The following is a 20,091-nucleotide window of genomic DNA, read 5'->3' as shown; positions in this document are numbered from 1 at the left end:
GGTCGATTTGGGTGCGGACGTCAGGGTTTCAACTCCAGCATCGCACGTTACTTCCTTTATTATATGAGCGTCCCAAACTGCTCACCAACATGACTGAATCACAGTAATCGGTTTCATTTAACGTATGATTTAAAAACGTTTAGAAGAGAAATGTTAGGATGAAATACTTGCAAAGAGGCAAACAAAACCCAAAGCCATGCAGTTTATCTTTATTTGTAAACCTTTATTCCTTTCACAATCTGATAACAAATGAGTGAATGCATCTGAAACCCTGTTATCCAAAACACATGCGCTTTCTCGTAATATCTTTGAACAATACAATACTTTAAATGTGAGTCCTTGTTGGCACTTTCCTTACCAGCTAAATAACTTTCATTTGATATTCTTTGATAGGCCCATCTCATTTTTAGATGCTTTGCACACTGTATTCTGAGGTAAATTTTAGCACATCTTAACTTCGACGAGCAACACTGAACCTGAGGACAAACACATGTTAGAGGTGTGTGCAGTAACTCCACTATAAAACAGTACAATGAGATATACGTTTACAACAGTTTGTGCACTTTTTTCACTAGAAGATAAAGAAGAAAAACATAATTCAGTGAATTAGAAGTTTGACATGGGTGCATGACTACTTGCTGAATTTCTCTGCCTTTTCTCTTTGTCATTTTTGTGCTTATTTAAACAATTGTCATCAGAGTAGCATCCCACAGTTCAATGCACTTACAGTATAATGCAGTTGGTCAGTCCTTATAGTCAACTGATGTAAACATTTTTAGAGGAAAATTTCATGTACTAATGAAATGTTGTCAGAATTGATAAGACACACAATACTGAACACAGACGTATACTGTATACTGTAGCTTATGTGTGACAATAACAGACAATCATCAGGTAACATTTTTTTGTAGACTGTAATATTCGTGTGATGGTTTCCTTGATGAAACAACATTTTTGAAAGAGTCATTCAGAATTTACAATATATACAATATCAAAAGTAAAAACGCACAAATAATAAATAATGATAGAAAAGTACATCAAAATTAAATAGTACATAATAAACGGAACAGCTGTAAAATATCTCTCCAGAAACATTGCTACTGAATCTTTGATGTACGTACAGGTATATGTGATCTTTTTGTGTTTTATGTTTGAATGTTTCTGACTTTGGCTTTTTTTTATAATGATTGCATTTGTTATTTCAAACAGATCAGTTTACAAAACACAATTCTTAACTGTACCACCACAGATGTGTTTCTACTGATATTTACTGCTGTTCCAGATTATAATCATTTAAATTACTGCGAAGAAAATGTTCAGCACCCATATCGGTAAAAAACATGTATACATGATGCCCTGGATTTAATGTGCGACACTAAAGTTAAATTTAAATAAATAATACACAAAAGGTAGTAAAAAATTACATTTACAAACGAACCAATATCAATGAATTAATACAAATGCTTAATTTATATAAAATAAAATCTAGCAAATAAATAAATAAATAAAAATCACATCAAGCATTATTAAAACACATTCATGTCAATGCATGGCCATTAAGACAAAAAAAATGTTGGGAAGTTTTGCAACATATTTTCATCCTAGACTGATACTTCTCTCCACGTACAGTAAGTCTGGCATCTTAAAAACACAAGCTGATTCACTGTAATATGTGATAACAACACTTCAACCATTAAAACATTGAGTCTTTAGTAGAGAGGAGTTCATATCAATTTCGTTTCATAAATTCCTGCGCATGTTTATCTATTGATGAGTCTGCAGAGCTCAGATCTTCTTCCAGGCCTGACTGAATAGAGAGGACAGGATCTGACTTATACAGGATAACTGTGTGTGGGGCTCATGGTAAGGACAGGAAGTTAACTTAAGAAGTCTTAGTAAAAGATGGCAGGAGTTATTTTTCCTTCTCTGAATAGAACAGGAAAAAGTGGAAAAAGATGCCTTCTTGTTGCCACACATGGTTGTAATGGAAAGAATGTCTGAATACTGTAGACATTGGTCCGTGTAATGGTTTGTCCCCTGTTGGAGGTGTGGAAAGTTAGTAATTTATCAGAAGAAAATAACAGTAAAATATATCACCACCCTAAACATTGCTTGTTACATCATCGCTATATTCTGACATAAAGTTTTTAACTTCTCACCCAGAATATTACTGAGTTTGCGTAACAGGCAAACAATGGTGACCTAACCTGAAATACATCCACAAACTTTGACTTCATTTCATTGAATGCCAAATGGCACTAGAAACTATCCATCGTTCACTGACTTTCCCAAGGATTCCAGCTATTCGCAGGCTCAGATCTTTTGTGTCTAATATAAAAGTGTTGCTCCATCTTTGTCAAACAGTTGGCACAGTAACTAATGCTATAGCACAACTCTCCAGCTGAAGTCACTTGTGGTTTTCAGATACATCACATGTTGCTACACCCAATTAGAAGCAGCACTGCACCATTCACCTCAACATCAATACAAACTAAAACAACTAAACACACTTCTCATCTGGTTTAAACCAAACTTACATGCTTGCTTTTACTTGTTCCTGTGATGGTACTGTTGCTGCTGTTGGGGGTGCTGGGGCTGGTACTGATGGTGATGTCGCCGTGGGCTCGGGACGCCCCCTCGGACAGAGTGACCTGGTGAGGCGGAGGCCACAGGGTGATGATGGCCAGCACGAATAGGCTTAGCTAAAAAAAAGGGAAAACAGTGTGGTAGAAAATATATTTAAAAAGATCAAAAGCTATTTTTATGATAACTTATAACACAAAGAGAATCTAATACAAATTGCATGGGTACACAGTACTTGAATTCATGAAAAAATATGATTTATGGAACCACGCAACTAAAAATTCTTCTATGGCATCGTGTAGCACATTTATTTTTAAAAGTGTACATGGGAGACATACACAACATTGTAGTTTAGTCATCAGCTGACTGCTGACAACGCGTTATTGAGGTTGTTGGTTGAGTATGTGGCGCTCCCTACTGGTTATAGTAAATCATTGAAGTCTTCTTGTCATTTTTTTAATGTGGTATTTAATCAAGCTTTCAGCCAAAAAAAGAGGAATCTTTATACAAATAAATATATTTGCTGAGTGTTTTTTCTAAAATGGCAAATCGGAAAAAAAGGAAAAAACAAGCTAACCAATCCCACCCACACACAAAATTGAAGATTTTTTTTAATAGAATTGCAATTTCCAACCAATCTGTGCAATGTGATTCCTCCTGGCCTGGTTCTTGGCCTGAATGACCTCCTTGATGCGGTCCACCTCCTGCTGGTAGCGCTTACGGTCTCTCATGGCGCTCTCTTTAGCTTCTCTCAGAGCAGACTCCAGAATCTTCACACGCTCGGCTGTTACGCGCAGACGCTTCTCCAGTTTAGGCAGCTCGCACCTCAGGTCTGCATTATCACGTACCAGCTATCGATACACACAGATTATTTATTTATTTTTTAAAGATATATTTTTGGCCTTATTGCCTTTATTCATACAGTTGAATAGTAGGAGAGAGGGGGTGGGGTTGCGAAAGGACCTCTTAAGCCATCGACTCTGACACACACAGATTATTGACACCATATACTGTATGGAGCTAAATGACTATATATATATAATATAATATAAAAAATGCTAGCAAACCTGCTTGTGGACTTTAGTAAGCTGCTCCAGGTTGTTCTCCAAGAAAATGATCTTCTGCTTTTGTGCCAGACTTCCACCTGATTCATCAACATCCAGATCTATATTCTATATAGCAGAGACATGTAAACATTTATCATTTATTTATTTGACCTTTTTAGGTAAAAAAGGTTGTCTTATACGTATTATTGCCTGGTTCTGTGAAATCCACAAGATCAGATACAGGTGACAGCAAATTCAAAAACAAATGTGTACTCACTCGTCCCATTCGCTCGCTGACGTCATGGATGAATAGCCTGCGCAGATTATGGAGAGTCTCAAGCTCTTTGGTCTGATGAGAAACAGAACTACTATGTCAATTATCTCTTAAAATTATATTCTACAGTAGCGAACCCACAGGGCCCTCTAGGCCCTCTGTGATGACCTAAACTATCGTAAAAATAATATTTAAAAACTTTAAAATATTAATTTCAATAAAAGTCGGCCGATTTTCCCTATTAGATATGTATATTTGACTTCCTGGATCGATGCGGACTCTATCCACGTGAGATTTCCAAGTCTCACGAGAGTAATTCAAGATCACGGAGCAGTCGCAGTTTTGCAATAGAGGGTATGCATTGACGTCACTTTCCCACGTGAACACGCCGGGACACGCTCCCTTGAGTGGTAAAACTGAGGTAAAATGGCTGCATTCAATAGGAGGAACAAAAAATCGGGACTAAAACACGCTATTATTTGCTGAAACTACAAGCAGCTGGACTCGGTGATCCTTACGACTACCTTATGACTTACAAAGGAATCAGGTGTTCTTAGACACTCAAATGTTGCGCGGAATTGCGTTTCCTGATATTGTAACCATTCATTTTGCCCAGTGTTTTACCACTCAAGCAGGCGCGTTCCGGCGTGTTCACGTGGGAAAGTGACGACACGTGCATACCCTCTATAGGCTTGTTTGAGATGCACCTTGCCTCGCCTGAACTGAAGACGAGAATAGGCACCTGCAGTAAGGAGAGGAGCAGGGGCGGACTGGCCATCTGGCGTACCGGGCGTTTTCCCGGTGGGCCGCTAACGTATGGGGCCGGAACGGAGGCCGCTAACGTATGGGGCCGTAACGGACGTGTTTGCCGCTAACGTATGGGACCGTAACGTATTATAAATGCGAATGCACGCAACGCGAATGCAAAAGACACCTATGCCGTCGACAGATTTGGTGGAGGGCCGATGCGGGCCTAAAAATGACAGGGCCGATTTTTCTTATCAGTCCAGCCCTGGAGAGGAGTGAGAACAGCTCAGGCAAGACGGACACTTCCCAAATCGCGCTCGCGCTGTCGAGTCGACAGGAAACGTCAGCAATGGAATAGATCGCATTCGCGTTTTTTTTATCGCATTTTTCTTGGGCCAACTGAGTTTAAACGTGAGAAATGTTCTAAAACTTATATTAGACAAACTCTCAACCATGTCAAGGCTGTAAGAAAGAATTTAGATATTTTCTTTGACAAATGAATGCTTAAACATATTAGAACCTCCTATTTAAAGTTCCCAGTTTATCCTAAAAATTGTATGTGATATTTATCCTTCAGGGCTGCGTTTCCCAAAAGCATCGTAAGCCTACGTTGATCATAGCTTCATTGGTGACAAATGTTCTAAGATCAACTTAAAGGGGTCATATGGCATGAATAAGTGTTTTTCTGCGTCTTTGGTGTGTTATAAGTTGCCCATGCATGTATTAGACACGTAAAATTGCAAAAAATAAAGTGTCGGAACAAGATGCATTCTATCTAAAAGCGAATGCTCACCCAAGGCCTGCTTGAAAACGTCTCGTGTAACCACACCCCCACAAATCTACGTCAGTTTGTGGTATACCGCCCAAATGTATACGCAAGTAAGGTGGGCGTACCTGTCAGTACAATTGCTTTGGAAACTGATGTTCCAAATATGGTAAGAGGCGTTACATTTCCGTCACACGCTTGCAGTGTTCGACCAATCACTACGCACTGGTTAACTGGCCAATCATAGCACACCTCGCTTTTCAGAGCGATGAGCTTTGTTAAAAATCTGCGCCTTTCAGAGAGGCGGGGCAAAGAGGAGATACAAACATGCACGGTGTGTGGAAAATACAGCATTTTTGAACCTTCAATCGTGTATACACATTGCATTACATCGAAAACAAACGATAATACAGAGGTGTAAAGAGTACCTGAAAACCATACTTAAGTAAAAGTACAGATACCTTGCAGTGAAAATTACTCCGTTACAAGTTACAAGTCACCAATTCCAAAACGACTTCAGTAAAAGTCTTAGAGTATCTGAATTTAACAGTACTTGGCTCATGTATGTAGGCTCAAAGAAGCACTAGTCCTCAACACTTAAGAGACACGTCAGTGAAAAACTAGAAACAGTTGATTTGTGAGGAGAGCAATCGCATTTATTTTCTTAAATCATAATAAGACTGAACACCTCAAAATTGCAACAAATCATGGTCGACACCATAACCTACGTCATTACAAACACCCTAAGTCTCATTTAAGCTCAAGTGCTCATAAGTAAACCAAACTTCTTCAAAAATGTCTCTTCAATATAACGGATAAATAAAATAATGTTAAGTAGAATTAAAAAGTCAAAGCCTTTTTGCACTGGACATGCTGGTTTGGGCCTCATCGCCAGCTGCAGTCATGTCCTCCTTTCACATACACTGTTAGCCCTTACCAGGTGTTTTACAGTAAACTACTGCAATGGCTGTTTGAAGATACATTATTAAAGAATCTATTAACGCACTTAAGTCATACAGTCTTAGATGACCAAGTGTAAATAACAGATGAACACAATAAATCTGTCAAGATTTCACCAGAGGAGAATTAAACACAAACATCAATAACATCTTCACATATTACAGACACCACTTTCACTTTATTTCTGTCATCTGTGTAAGATCTTATTGAGATTTAACTCTAGTTCATAGTGGTTCAATTATGTTTTAAGTCACCATTATGGCGATCAGTGTTTGCTTTGGTAGGACTCTTTGACTTTCTTGTAGCTTTGAAATGTACACTTATACAATAACACTGAAAGGGACTTTACAGGAACCGCAACTTTATGTTTGCTTAGTAACTGAAGATACATCTGAAAGAATTCAATCATTAAATAATAATAATATAGCATTTAAGATTTATTAAGATATGTTTGGTAAAGTGATTACATGTTATAATGGAAAGATCTCTGTCAGAAAATCCTTCTTTGCAATTGAGACACAGTTAGACACTTGACATACAAACCTCATCAATGGTGACAAACAATCATGAATGAGTTTTGTACTATGTACCCAGCATGCATTGCAGCATGAAGCTGTTCGATTGTCACCATTGTTGAGATTCATATGTGGATTGTTCATTTCTCTGTGTCGGACTCATTCTATAGGTTAATATTTTGTCTATATAGTGTGAGAGCACTTTTGAAAATTGAAATACTATACATTCTTTTTACTGGTTTACATCACTTCATGGCAATAGTCCCACCATATGGTCAAATTTTGAGCAAACATGTTTAGAGCACATTTAGGAAGAGTTAGTTTTAAAAATAAGAGCTTTTGTAGATGTGTGACCTACAGTAACTAGCTGGCAACAGTGTTGCCAATATATTACTGTAGAAATAGCGGGTAAGGGCTAACCCTGTATAAACCGCCAGCGATTGACATCTACCCGATACTGCACTCAAATTCATATAAAGAAGCCATGTTGACAAGTTTTTGCAAGTTATGGCAAAATCCACAAGATTGTAGTACCTTCATTGCCCTGTAAATGGCAATATTAATTATAAGATAGGTGCCATGCAAAATGTAATGTGTAATTGCATTAGTCATTACAAATGTAGTGGAGTAAAGAATACATATACTTGTTCAAAAATGTAGTTAAGTAGAGAGTAAAAGTTGCTAATATCTTTAATACTCAGTACAACTACAAAGTAGCCAAAAAGATACTTAAGTAAAGTAACTAAGTACATTTACTCCAATACTTTACACCACTGCGATAATATTCGTTTTAGCCGTGTCATATGACTCCTTTAAGGTTACGATGCTTTTGGGAAACACAGCCCTGGAGAGTGAACTTCTGTAACTAATTTCCAGAAAACACAGAGCATATTTTCTTTCGGAGCATATTTTTCTTTCATTCCTGGACAAAGTGCAATAATTGTGGTTAAATTTAACATGTCGTTTATATAAAATTAAATATGGAAACTGTGAAAATGAAAACTTTTGTTAGCTGAGAATTTTATTCCCAAATGTAATTTTTTTAAATTACCCTGTTTATAGTATTTAAAAATTATTTGGGACAATATTCAAAAACGCTGTCAAAAGCAAATAATAAAAAGCTGGAATTTTGTTAACTTATTAGATAATATTAATTCTATTTCTTGTTTTGTATTTATTCATATGGATGGATTGAAAATTTTGGTTCTTTATTTCTTTTGTCTTCTTTGTTGTTTGGTTTGTATTATCTTTTATTATTTTTTCTTGTCGTAGCCAGTCTTAAAATGGATGTTTTTGAATGTAAACTGTATACCATCTTGATTCGTAATGTTTTTGTTATACTTTAATAAAAAAGAGCTTTTTATCGCAGATGAAATCAATACAATTTAATTGCCACTGCTTTTACATGAAGGTGGTTATGAGGACAATATAGGCCTATTTCTCGAATTTTGGAATTTGGCCATCTCGAACAAGCCTATTGTCATACGCTGTCTGCGCAACCTGTGCATGCTGCAAGAAGTCGAACGTGTGCTTACGTCGGGCGTTGAGTGACAGTAAAACTGTACCAATTTTTTTTTTTTTGGTTTTATGATCAGACTGGGAGGCAGTGTCAGTCATGTGTGTGTGCAACCCGGTCCATTATTCCATTGAAGAGCACATACACGCGACGCGCCGATCATAATGCATATGTGTAATAATGATTTGTATTTGTATTGCGTGTTATTTTGGTGATAACTCTCTTGCTGTGCTGTTCGGCTTGTTGCGTTTCAAGTCTGGAGTAGCATTGTAAATGTATCATGTGGTAAGTGTGGTGGTATAATGATGTATGCGCACTTCTATAGGAAAGCACAGTAAGGTAAAATAAGGATAAGTGTGTGGGTTTGGGGTGGTTTGGTTGCGAGTACGCAGAGGGCCAAGGCTCAAACGCCACGGTTCGCTACTGCTATATACAAGTAATAACAACAGCTGTACAGATGCTAAACTTTATGGTTTATTGATAAACTACTGGTGCAGGTCCTCAGACATGAACTTTCGGGAATGATGGGTATTATAATCCTACTCACCACAGTCACCTCTAGACCCTTGAGATCCTGCTTGGCTTGCTCTTTCTTCTCATTCAACAGACTAATTATAACAAAACAGATAAACACGTTAGCAAAATGCATAAACTAAATGACATGAAAACTACCTATTGGGAAATCTGTCCTCCTTTCATAAGCTAACATAAGCAGTGGACTCACATGAGCTTCTGGAGTCTCTCGTCCTTCTTCTGTTCCTCCTGCTTGAGCTTCTCATAGTCAGAGATGAGCTGCTTCTGTTCCAGCTGAAGAGCCTGATTCACACTGACATCAGATGAGGAATAAAGTCAGTTTTGCTTTGTTGTGACCTATTTCTGTCACAGAACTCACTGAAAACGTACAAATTACTATATACATTTAGTGTTAAATCTCAACACAACAAAATCCAAATAAATATTTTCAAAGCTATAAGTGTTCAAAGTTTATAAGTGTTCAAAGCTGTTGTATAGACGGTTTCAGCGGCAACAACGTAAACAGATGTTATGTGGCCCAAACTTAACTTCCGATAGACCTCCACAACAAATCGATAGCCGGGTTTCCATCCTAACGTGATGCAAATCTTTTCAAAGTTCACAATAATAGGAGCAAAGACTAATGCGAAAGTTCCTTGAGTGGATCACGGTGGTATTGGTAACCTAGTTACCAACAGTAGAGCTCTGGAAAGACACCATCAATGGTAACAGCCGCTTAGTGTCGTGGGTTTAATGTTTGCTACTTCAGAATTTATTCGGCAAATGCGTTTCCATCTCAACTTTTTTGCGAATTAACATTTTCATTTAGAAATTTGGCATTTACATTACTCGTTTCTGATACGAAACTTCAAAATGCCCATAAAACCAGGGTGATGGAAACCCGGCTATTAAATGCTACGTAGTTTTAATTTAATTTATTACAATCAATAAAGAATAAAATATGAATACAAATTAATATTAATTAAATATAAAATGAATTGTTATATTACTAGCCAGACCGTGATAACCAAACACAGACCAGAAGTTAACTTCGGGCCACGTGCATGCGTCCGATGAAACAGTCTATAATGACTGGGCATAGCACAACCACAAACTACCTACAAATAGGAAAATCAATTTTCAGACTAATACTTTAAGCTATTTTTGTTATTATTAAATTGCTTATTAAACATGTATATTTTATCAGTTGCAAATTGCTTTAGGCCTACAGTAAACTCAGTCCTTACTCCTTCAGTTCATCCAAGCTCCTCTGTTTCTCCTCAAGCTCATCTCTGAGACGAGAGAGCTGCTTTTGGTGAGCCTCTCTGTGGCTTTCCATCTGCTGTTCAAAAGCTTTCTAGACACCAAAACACAAGCATTTACCGTATAACATGTAATTGATGCTACAGTTGTTTTACAGTGTTTTTTAAATTGAGAAAATGACAACTGTTGCTCTGATCACCTTCATCTCCACAGCATCCTGCATCCTGGTCATGTGTTCCTTCTCTTTATCCTGAACTGACACTTCATGCATCTTTTCTGTATGAACAAACAAACAAAATTGAGATTACTTCAAAAATACTGTACAATACAATACATTTACTGTCAAAGAAACAGATGCTTGTTGAATACAGCTAAATAAACAACTTCAGGCACACAATTCAACAACAATGTGTGTGTTCATCACATGTACCATTTGCATTAAGTTTAGCAAGTTCCTCCATCAGAGTGTCGTGGCTTTCCTCCAGCTGTCTCTTTTTCTGCTCCATGTTCTGCATGTAGTCTGTGAGGGATTTGATCTTTGCCTGATGCTGAACCACATGAAAACAAAAAAACACTGAGAAACAAACACACAAAGACTAATGTGTGAATCTGAGACAAAAGATAACTGTGGAGTGCAAACTGTGGTCTGCACTCATCCTCCAGGACAGTGTTGGGCAAGTTACTCTGAAAACGTAATTAATTACTAGTTACTAATTACATATTGAATAGTGTAATTAGATTACTGTACAAATTACTCTCTCCAAAAAGTATTTAATTACTTATTCCTAATTACACTCTATATTCTACATCAACCTTGACAAGTTAACGAGGCTGAATCCAGCTTCTTATTTGCAGCTTCGTATTGACGCTATCCACTCCACCTTAAAAGACGCGACTCTTTAATTTTCCAGTTTCTTGTTCGCTCAGTTTAGGGACCGTCTCGATTTTCTCTTATTCGCTTTTTTAGCTTTTGTGTCTAAAAAAGAGCAATGAACAGTTTCTGAATATTAATAACACTGTGTGTGCATGAAGAGAGGTTGCTCTGCTGGCTGTCTGGTGCAGGCATAACAAGTCTGAGCTGAATGCCCTTTGCACAGTATGCACAGTATGAACCGTTTTATTATGCAGTATTAACTACAGATCTGTAATTAACTTTTCCTCTTACATCTTATGTATTTAAATGCTATGCATTTATGTTTTTGTTTTCTCGTTCTGATTCTGGTTTATAGTTATTATAGTTATACAAAGACAAAACGATATGACAACAGTTCAATGTACCATTCAATATACTAGTTATTGATTATATATGGTGCCCTTGGCTAATTACATGCACTAATTACTTTACATTAAAATACAGGTTGACATTTCTACTCTAGCATTTTTAAGTTATGGATCCATGAAGTTGGCATATGTGTCAATACTGTTCAATGAGACATTGCACTTATGGCCCAATTTGAGGGGCTTTATCTCAGTTGTCTTTGAGGGTGCTTTAAAAATGTCAAAGGTAGGTTATACCCAGTGTCCTTGACTACCACCTAGCCCAAAATCAGACATTTTTACAGTACCTTTATATTCCCCTCTTGTTCTCTCTGTCGTGGCTGTTGCATTGATTATTTTGCTTCGCTCCTTCTTGTTAAGTCTAGTTCGTCATTTTTGTGTACCTAATTAATCTAGTTTTCTTCTAGTTGTAGTTCGATATTTTCTTTGCCCTTTGTTGGAGTTACCTGGACTGTTCGGCCGCTCGGACTCGGATCTCTCCCCACCATTTAGACCTCCACCAGATTCGATAACGAGCTTGCTCTTCCCCCTGGGCTCTGTCTGCGCGTCGATAGACCCTTACCTGCTTCGTACTATACGAGCCTGCCTTCTGTCCTGGACACTGTACCCACCTCGGCTGACCCCTTGCCTGCCTGAATTCCTCTCTGCCTTGCCCAGTGGACTCTTTGAGCCCAGCTCGGTCTATCTTTTGAGTTTACCCTTTGCTTTATCCCCTTATTGACTCAAAGTTTTTGTGATATCTCATCTGTTCTTGGGTCCGACTTTTCTGTGCTTGACATTGAGGCTATCCTAAGGTATCTATCGGTAAAAAATTTAAATATTTTGTAATTTGTTCCTTTCAATGTAAATGCTAAAGGTTTGCCATGATTTCTGTCCAGGGTGCTGAAAAGTTGACTGTTTACTATATAGAATGTCAAATATATTTTTCAAGAACCTTCAGTATTATAGTGTGTGTGTGTGTGTGTATAAAACAAAGGTTGCATCAAAGACATGTATTGAATGAACAAACACATACACATAGCCTATATAGACATGACGTTTTCACTAAGTAATCTAAGACTTATAATAGTGTGAGTAATATAAAAACACAATGTGAAAAATTATTCTGTGCCTTCGTCGAAATAAATGAAATGAGTAAAATATGTTCAATAGAATTATATTCTTGTTTTCTAAACCAAACTTATAATAACATATAATAAAAAGGTATAATCAAAAACATATAATAAAAATATTTGGGGAAAAGTCTAGTACTCTTTTTTGTTATTATTTTAACAATTTTTTGTAACCATGTTTTCTGCTGAAATGTTTCTTTGTGTTGGGAACCTCACCCTCATATTATTTAAGACTTTAGCATGTTTGGTACTCCTGCTTGTGCTTGGATTGAAATTGTAAGAGATAACTATTTCTTAAGGTGCTAAGTAACAAATAGTGTAGTAGAAAAGTCTTACAATAACTGGTCAAATGTTTCATTCTTGGTGTTTTTAAAAGGTTATGTATTCATGTTTTTTGACCGCTCCAAAACAATGGTAGGTAAAATAATATTTAAGCGTTTTGGAAAAGTTGTATGTGTGTGCGTGCATGCATGTGTGTGTATTCTCACATATACAGTACATGCAAAAGTAATTAATGCAATAGCTCATTTTTTATCTTTAAAATGCTACAGTAAAAATGTCTGCTTTTTTGCTTGGTGGTAGTCACGGACACTGGGTATAACCCAAATGCGAAACTTTCAAGGCACCCTTAAAGGTATTTGAGATGTAGCACCTCAAATTGGCCATAAGAGCAACGGCCCATTGAAGTGTATTGACACGTATGCCAACTTCATGGGTCCATAACTTTAAAATGCTAGAGTATAAATGTCTGCTTTTTAGCTTGGTGGTAGTCAAGGACACTGGGTATAACTCCAATGAGAAACTTTTAACGCACCCTTAAGGGTTCTTGAGATATAGCAACTCGAAATGGCCCATGAGAGCACTGACCCATTTAAGTGTATTGACATGCATGCCAAATTCATGGGTCCATAACTTTAAAATGCTACAGTAAAAATGTCTGCTTTTTTGCTTGATGGTAGTCACAGACACTGGGTATAACCCGAATGTGAAACTTTCAATGCACCCTTAAAGTTTATTGAGATGTAGCACCTCAAATAGCACATAGGAGCAACGGCCCATTGAACAGCACTGTGACATATGCCAACTTCATGGGTACATAACTTTAAAATGCTACAGTAAAAATGTCTGCTTTTTTGCTTGTTGGTAGTCACGGACACTGGGTATAACCCCAATGCGAAACTTTCAATGCACGCTTAAAGGTATTTGAGATGTAGCACCTCAAATTGGCTATAAGAGCAACGGCCCATTGAAGTGTAATGACACGTATGCCAACTTCATGGGTCCATAACTTTAAAATGCTACAGTAAAAATGTCTGCTTTTCTGCATGGTGGTAGCCAAGGACACTGGGTATAACGGACATTTTTAAAGCATCCTCAAAGACAACTGAGATAAAGCCCCTCAAATTGGGCCATAAGTGCAATGTCTCATTGAACAGTATTGACACATATGCCAACTTCATGGATCCATAACTTAAAAATGCTAGAGTAGAAATGTCAACCTGTATTTTAATGTAAAGTAATTAGTGCATGTAATTAGCCAAGAGCACCATATGTAATCAATAACTAGTATATCGTATGGTTGTCATATCGTTTTGTCTTTGTATAACTATAATAACTATAAACCAGAATCAGAACGAGAAAACAAAAACATAAATGCATAGCATATAAATACATAAATGAAAAACAAAGAACTTAGAAAAATTCAAACAAATTTAGGTATTCTAAAAATGATATGGCCCTAATTTATCCATCTGTATGTAACATTAATGTATTTTGTCAGTTACCTGCCTATTCATGATTAACTGCATAAGTTTTTTAAATGATGACAACAGACAATTTATACTTGTGCTACTACTGTTTGGCCTGTGCTACCAAACTTGAAACCTCTCTAGCACCAGTGCTATGTGCAAAAAAAGTTAATTTACATCCTTAAAGCCACAATATGGAAGAATTTTGTTATGAAATATCCAAAAATCACTTGCACAGTGTGAAATATTTCATGCAGTTCTGTACTTACATTATCCCAAATGTTCCCAAGAATGTGCAAATCCAGAGAAATTCCTATTTAAAATAATGGCCCGTCCCTTATCTCCCTTGTATTTGTCGCATATCAGTGACTTAATATCCGGTGCTCCGCACTACCCTCAGTTTCCGGTTGTAGAAACTACGGCAACACGCAAATGCCGAAGTGGTTATACAGCATCTGGGACGCAGCATCTGTTGTTCTGTTATTATGAATCACGATTACTCTTTGGCGAGTAAAGGAAACCCAAAAAAGTGTAAACGCAGGCCAAATGAGGCAAGCAGGATTATGGACAAACGAAGAAATAAAACAAGGATTAATATCGGCTTGGAGTTTTCTAAATGAAGAGAGCTTCGCGACCAACTTGGACTCGACAGAGACTCCGCTCTCGCATGTGTTTTAATAGACAGGTAAGCACATTTTTTTATTGTACACGAAATACTCATGCACAGATTATTTGAATAGTTATGAATGCAGTTACCTTATGAAATATAGTATATGTCGCACAAAAATATGTAGCCAATAATGTTACTTGTAAATGCTGTGGGTTTGTTCAAATTTACTTTTTAAACGACGACTGTATGACTGTTTTAAACAGGTAAAACTGTGTAGCATTACACTACCAAATCAATTGACAAAGTCCAATATCAGTCGCGGGCTAACGTAGCATTACATTCCACGTTTCTTGCAAGCTAATTCATTATGATGACATAAAATAAAATTCATTCATTACCTCGTCCATGAACATGATGGGCGATCTCCATACGCCTCTGGATGGTGAAAACGACATGTCCCATAATTCCACTCTCCTACATAACGTCATTTAGCTTCGCCTTTTGTTGTTGTTTCGAAAGTGCGCCATCTAGTGGTCCAAATATTCCATATTGTGGCTTTAACACTTATAATAATTACTACTTGCCTTTGTTTTATAGCAGTCACAGAGAGTAGGCCTATAACCAAATTCAGGCGGCCAAAGCAGACACTAGTTAAGATGCTTAGAAGCAAACTTAACCAATCTAAATCCGAAACAATTATATTGATTATATTATACTATAATATCAAATAAAATATCATTTTTTTTTATCTTTGGACAAGTAATTTTTGTACTCGGACAAGTGAATGACAAATTTACTTGTCCGAAGGACAACCACATGACAATGCTTAATGTCAAGCCTTACCCCTACTTGCTCCCTGGGTGCTGCAGTGATAGCTGCCCACTGCTCCGGGTGTACGTGTGTTCACAACTTGCTGTGCATGTGTTCACTACTCTATGGATGGGTTAAATGCAGAGGTCACATTTCGGGTATGGGTCACCATACCTGACAAATAGGTCACTTTCACTTCACTTCTTTAATTAAATTACCGAAAAAATAAGAGTAATCCCTTACTTTACTTTTCAAGGGAAAAGTAATTAAATTACAGTAACTAATTACTTAGTAACTAGTTACACCCAACACTGCTCCAGGATCTTTCTGCCGCTTTCGTCAACCACCACATCCTCCTGTTGACCCTCAAGACTATGGGTGTCTCTGGAGCGGCGACATGGTGGTTCGAGTCTTACCTCTCAGATAGGTCATTCAGAGTGTCCTGGGGAGGTGAGGTCTCTGAGTCCCAGCATCTCAGTACAGGGGTACCCCAGGGCTCAATTCTTGGACCGCTACTCTTCTCCATATACATAACGTCCCTAGGTTGTGTCATTCGGAAACATGGCTTTTCGTATCACTGCTATGCGGATGACACACAGCTCCACCTGTTATTTCAGCCTAATGATCCGACAGTTTCTGAGCGCATCTCTGCATGCCTGAATGACATCTCACTCTGGATGAAGGACCATCGCCTGCAGCTGAACCTTGCAAAAACTGAACTTCTCGTGATCCCGGCCGACCCGAAGACTCAGCATTACCTTTCCATTCAACTAGGTTCATCAATCATTACTCCTTCCAGAACGACCAGAAACCTGGGAGTGGTAATTGATGATCAGCTGAACTTCGCAGACCATGTTGCCAGCACCACTCGGTCCTGTATTTTCATCCTCTACAATATTAGGAGAATTAGACCTTTCTTGTCTGAGCATGCTACACAAGTTCTTGTCCAGGCTCTCATCCTGTCCAGACTCGACTACTGCAATGCTCTACTGGCTGGTCTTCCAGCTTGTACAACCAGACCACTTCAGATGATCCAGAATGCAGCAGCAAGAGTGGTCTTCAATGAGCCGAAGAGAGCGCACGTCACTCCTCTCTTCGTTAGGTTGCACTGGCTGCCTATAGTCGCTCGCATCCAATTCAAATCTCTGCTCTTGGCCTACAAAACCACCACTGGTTCGGCACCCCCATATCTTCACTCGCTTATTCAGACTTATGTATCCGCCCGATCCCTGCGCTCTGCAATCGAACAATCGAACGTCTTGTGGTGCCGTTCCACAAAGGGGAAAAATCACTCTCACGCACTTTCTCTGGATGTGTTCCATGACTCTGGAACGATCTCCCTCTTGCCACAAGATCAGTGGATTCTGTAGCTGTCTTTAAGAATTGGCTAAAAACACATCTCTTCCGTCAACATCTGGCCCATTAGTACAGTCTTCTACTTCTTTTCTACTTTCCTACCCCCCCCCAAAAAACAAAATCTTAGCTTTGCTAATTTGTTGCACAAATTGTTTCTATTGTTTTCCCCTACTTTGTACATCGCTTTGGATAAAAGCGTCTGCTAAATGACTAAATGTAAATGTTTACATTTGATTGCATTCCATGATCCCCGTTTTTTTTTAAGTCACAATTTTGGGTAAATGTTGAAATTCAGATGACTTTTACATCTCAGCAGTGAAGACTTTTTTCTTTTGCTTGGACATATTGTTTCTTCGACATATTCCCTTATTACCAATTACAATGGAGGTACCCATACCCATCTACTGTATAGACACAAATCAATGCAAGTCAATGGGTACCACTGTTGTTGGGTTAGTTTAGTAAACTGTGTGTGCCCTTTTTATCCTAATATTGATTGATAAAGCAGCATACAGTTAACCATGAATTTCTTAGCATATAAAAATAATTAAAAAGTCAACAAGAAAATCCAATCCAGCCCACCACATGAGGGCACTGTTTACTGCCCTTTCAGTAAATAAATCGACAGGATACCTGAGAGATGAGCAGCTGACAGGATGCAAGCTCCTTCTCATTGATCTGCATTTTGTGCATTGTGTCTGCCTGTGCGCTCTCCAGCTGCTTACTGCGGTTGACCAGAGACTTCACCTCTGACTTCATTTTACTGAGGAAGAGCCTTGTCACGGTAAACTCCTCCTCCATTCCGCCATTTAACTCTGCCATCTAGGTAAAAGGATTATGTATAATCATAAATGTATATTATAATTACATCACTACATTTATACCTGTAACCACATATTTAAATTGAACAACAATTGTAACTGGCAATTGAAAAATCCATATACCGGTCAACCATTATTTTAAATATTGGGAAGGGGACACATTTAGTTAATGGTCGCTAAAACACTTGCTGTTGCTTGGATCAGGACATGTATGTTTTATGGGTTTGTGTTTATGAGATTTGTGTTCTTATACCTTGTGGTCATTCAAGGCAATAACACTGCCAATCTCATTGAGGTCTCTGAGCAATAAACTCAGGATCTCTGCTGATCTCTTCTTGTGATGTCCGCTGACTTCCTGCAGGGCAGCCAAATCCCTCTCCACCCCAGTCAGAGATGCCTGCATAATGAAACAGGCTACAATCAATACACAAAGCAACACTTCGACATGTAAAAATTAACTTTAAAAATTAATAGATAATGCCAACTCTGTATTAATATAATATAGACACATTTCTAAATAACCCCAATGACACATTTGATTTAAAACATTTATTTTATTTATTAATTGGTTGTCATCTGTCAACCCTGTTATGTATCTTTATACATAATTATATCCCAAAATATATGAATATGAATTGATTTAGCTTAGGATGACACAATGCAACACAACACTTTAACACATTATTAGCTTAAAATGTTTCATGACAAAAATGTCTCGCACAAAAATAATTTTATCAAACTGGAATCTCATTGGATAACCCAGATATGACCCTGATATTAATATTTTCTCATTCTACTCACACTCTTCTGCACAAGCTCCTCAGAGAGCTGTTGGTTTGTTTTAATTCTCTCTTCCATCTCATTGCTCTTCTGGTCATAGTTCACAGCAAGCTCCTCTAAGGCCTGAAGTACTTCCTTCACCTCCTCTTTAGCCGCATCGTTGTAACGCTGCAATCGGTTCAACTCTTCCTGGACCTTCTCATAGTCACGCCGTGTGGAGGCCAGCAGCTGTGTACACGCAGGATGGGACATCATACATTTATTTGTTAAGCTATTGTAAAATCAAATTTTATGCTTGTAAATATTATGTATTAAGATTTTGATTCAAACTAAAAAAATGCTGTCTGTGTCTCAGTGTAGCTAGATATTTTATTAACATAACATGTTTTTAAGAAAGATGTATGATATAATCAAAGATATAATTAACATTAACAAGATGCGACAATGAATGGCGAGAAATGCAACACTCAATATTGCCACTCTAGCGAAGGAAGTCCCACCTTCCAGTAAAACGAGCCAATCGTCAATCAGTAAAGACTGATGATTCTCAGGGACGGGGCTCTTGTGAGGCGTTTGCCAGCCAGTGCGCAGGCGCAGTAGATGAGGCGACCTCGAAAAAGGTGATTTTTAGCGCAATTTAGGCTTAGCAAACCAAAGTTATGATACATTTCATGTCATGTTTAATTATTGATCGGAAATATACTGTTTAATTGTTATTTTTGCCAGCAATTTTAGAAATGTATGTGATTTATTGTATTTGTATATCCCCCATTCAAGTAAATAGGAAGGTGGACTTGCTATTATGTAAATAGCTGCCCAGAGGCATTGCAAACATGGTCGCCGAGTGGCACGACTTCCGTAAACGGACTTTGACGTAATACAGTAGATTGTGGCAAATATGACTATTTTGCTCTACGGGGCTGCTATTGGAGTGACTCACCTCATCCTGATCTACCATCTGCTGCTTGAGGTTTTCTGCCAGCTGACTGTGCTGGTTGATCTCATCATCCTGGGGAGAGAGAGAAAGGAGAGGAAGAGAGTGAAATTGAGGGAGGTACACTTTTCTTCTCAAACACTTTTGTAACAGATTTTTAACACCATGTAGGAGCTATTTCTCACCTTGTCATCTAGCTGCTGATACAGGTCATTGATCAGTTCCTCATACTGGGTTTTCTCTGAATCACAAAGAGGTTCAGGAGGTGGAGCCGAAGTGTCAATTACGGGAGTGGCTTCGGAATTCTTCGGATCTTTACTGCTGAGCTGCTCATTAACAGGTACACTCTCACCTGAAGATAAAGTGATGAAATATTGTCAACACAATAAAAGAAGTCAAGCCTTGAGCTTCTATAAACATTTCTGCATCTTTTGCATTTTTAGTATGGGGTTATATTTT

At 37.9% G+C, this 20,091-nt stretch overlaps 1 protein-coding gene across 1 annotated transcript in view; it reads right to left on the bottom strand.

Annotated features, from left to right (window-relative positions):
- Positions 1–179: 179 nt before the first annotated feature.
- kif5c (kinesin family member 5C) overlaps positions 180–20,091 on the bottom strand; it is a 28,716-nt gene continuing 8,804 nt past the window's right edge. Inside the window, exons 12-26 of the mRNA XM_057335972.1 lie at positions 19,818–19,984; positions 19,639–19,707; positions 18,720–18,926; positions 18,172–18,315; positions 17,731–17,919; positions 10,614–10,731; positions 10,383–10,459; positions 10,168–10,277; positions 9,132–9,233; positions 8,955–9,015; positions 3,907–3,978; positions 3,651–3,755; positions 3,218–3,434; positions 2,538–2,702; positions 180–2,037 (exon numbers count right to left, since the gene is read on the bottom strand). Of these exons, the coding sequence (XP_057191955.1) occupies positions 2,548–2,702; positions 3,218–3,434; positions 3,651–3,755; positions 3,907–3,978; positions 8,955–9,015; positions 9,132–9,233; positions 10,168–10,277; positions 10,383–10,459; positions 10,614–10,731; positions 17,731–17,919; positions 18,172–18,315; positions 18,720–18,926; positions 19,639–19,707; positions 19,818–19,984 (1,793 nt within the window). The 3' untranslated portion in view covers positions 180–2,037; positions 2,538–2,547. The remainder of the gene's footprint in view (positions 2,038–2,537; positions 2,703–3,217; positions 3,435–3,650; positions 3,756–3,906; positions 3,979–8,954; positions 9,016–9,131; positions 9,234–10,167; positions 10,278–10,382; positions 10,460–10,613; positions 10,732–17,730; positions 17,920–18,171; positions 18,316–18,719; positions 18,927–19,638; positions 19,708–19,817; positions 19,985–20,091) is intronic.

The sequence above is a fragment of the Triplophysa rosa genome, linkage group LG6, assembly GCF_024868665.1.
Source record: "Triplophysa rosa linkage group LG6, Trosa_1v2, whole genome shotgun sequence".
Taxonomy (NCBI): domain Eukaryota; kingdom Metazoa; phylum Chordata; class Actinopteri; order Cypriniformes; family Nemacheilidae; genus Triplophysa; species Triplophysa rosa.
The sequence above is the reverse complement of the archived record's forward strand: the minus strand, read 5'-3'. Positions and strand labels throughout refer to the sequence as shown.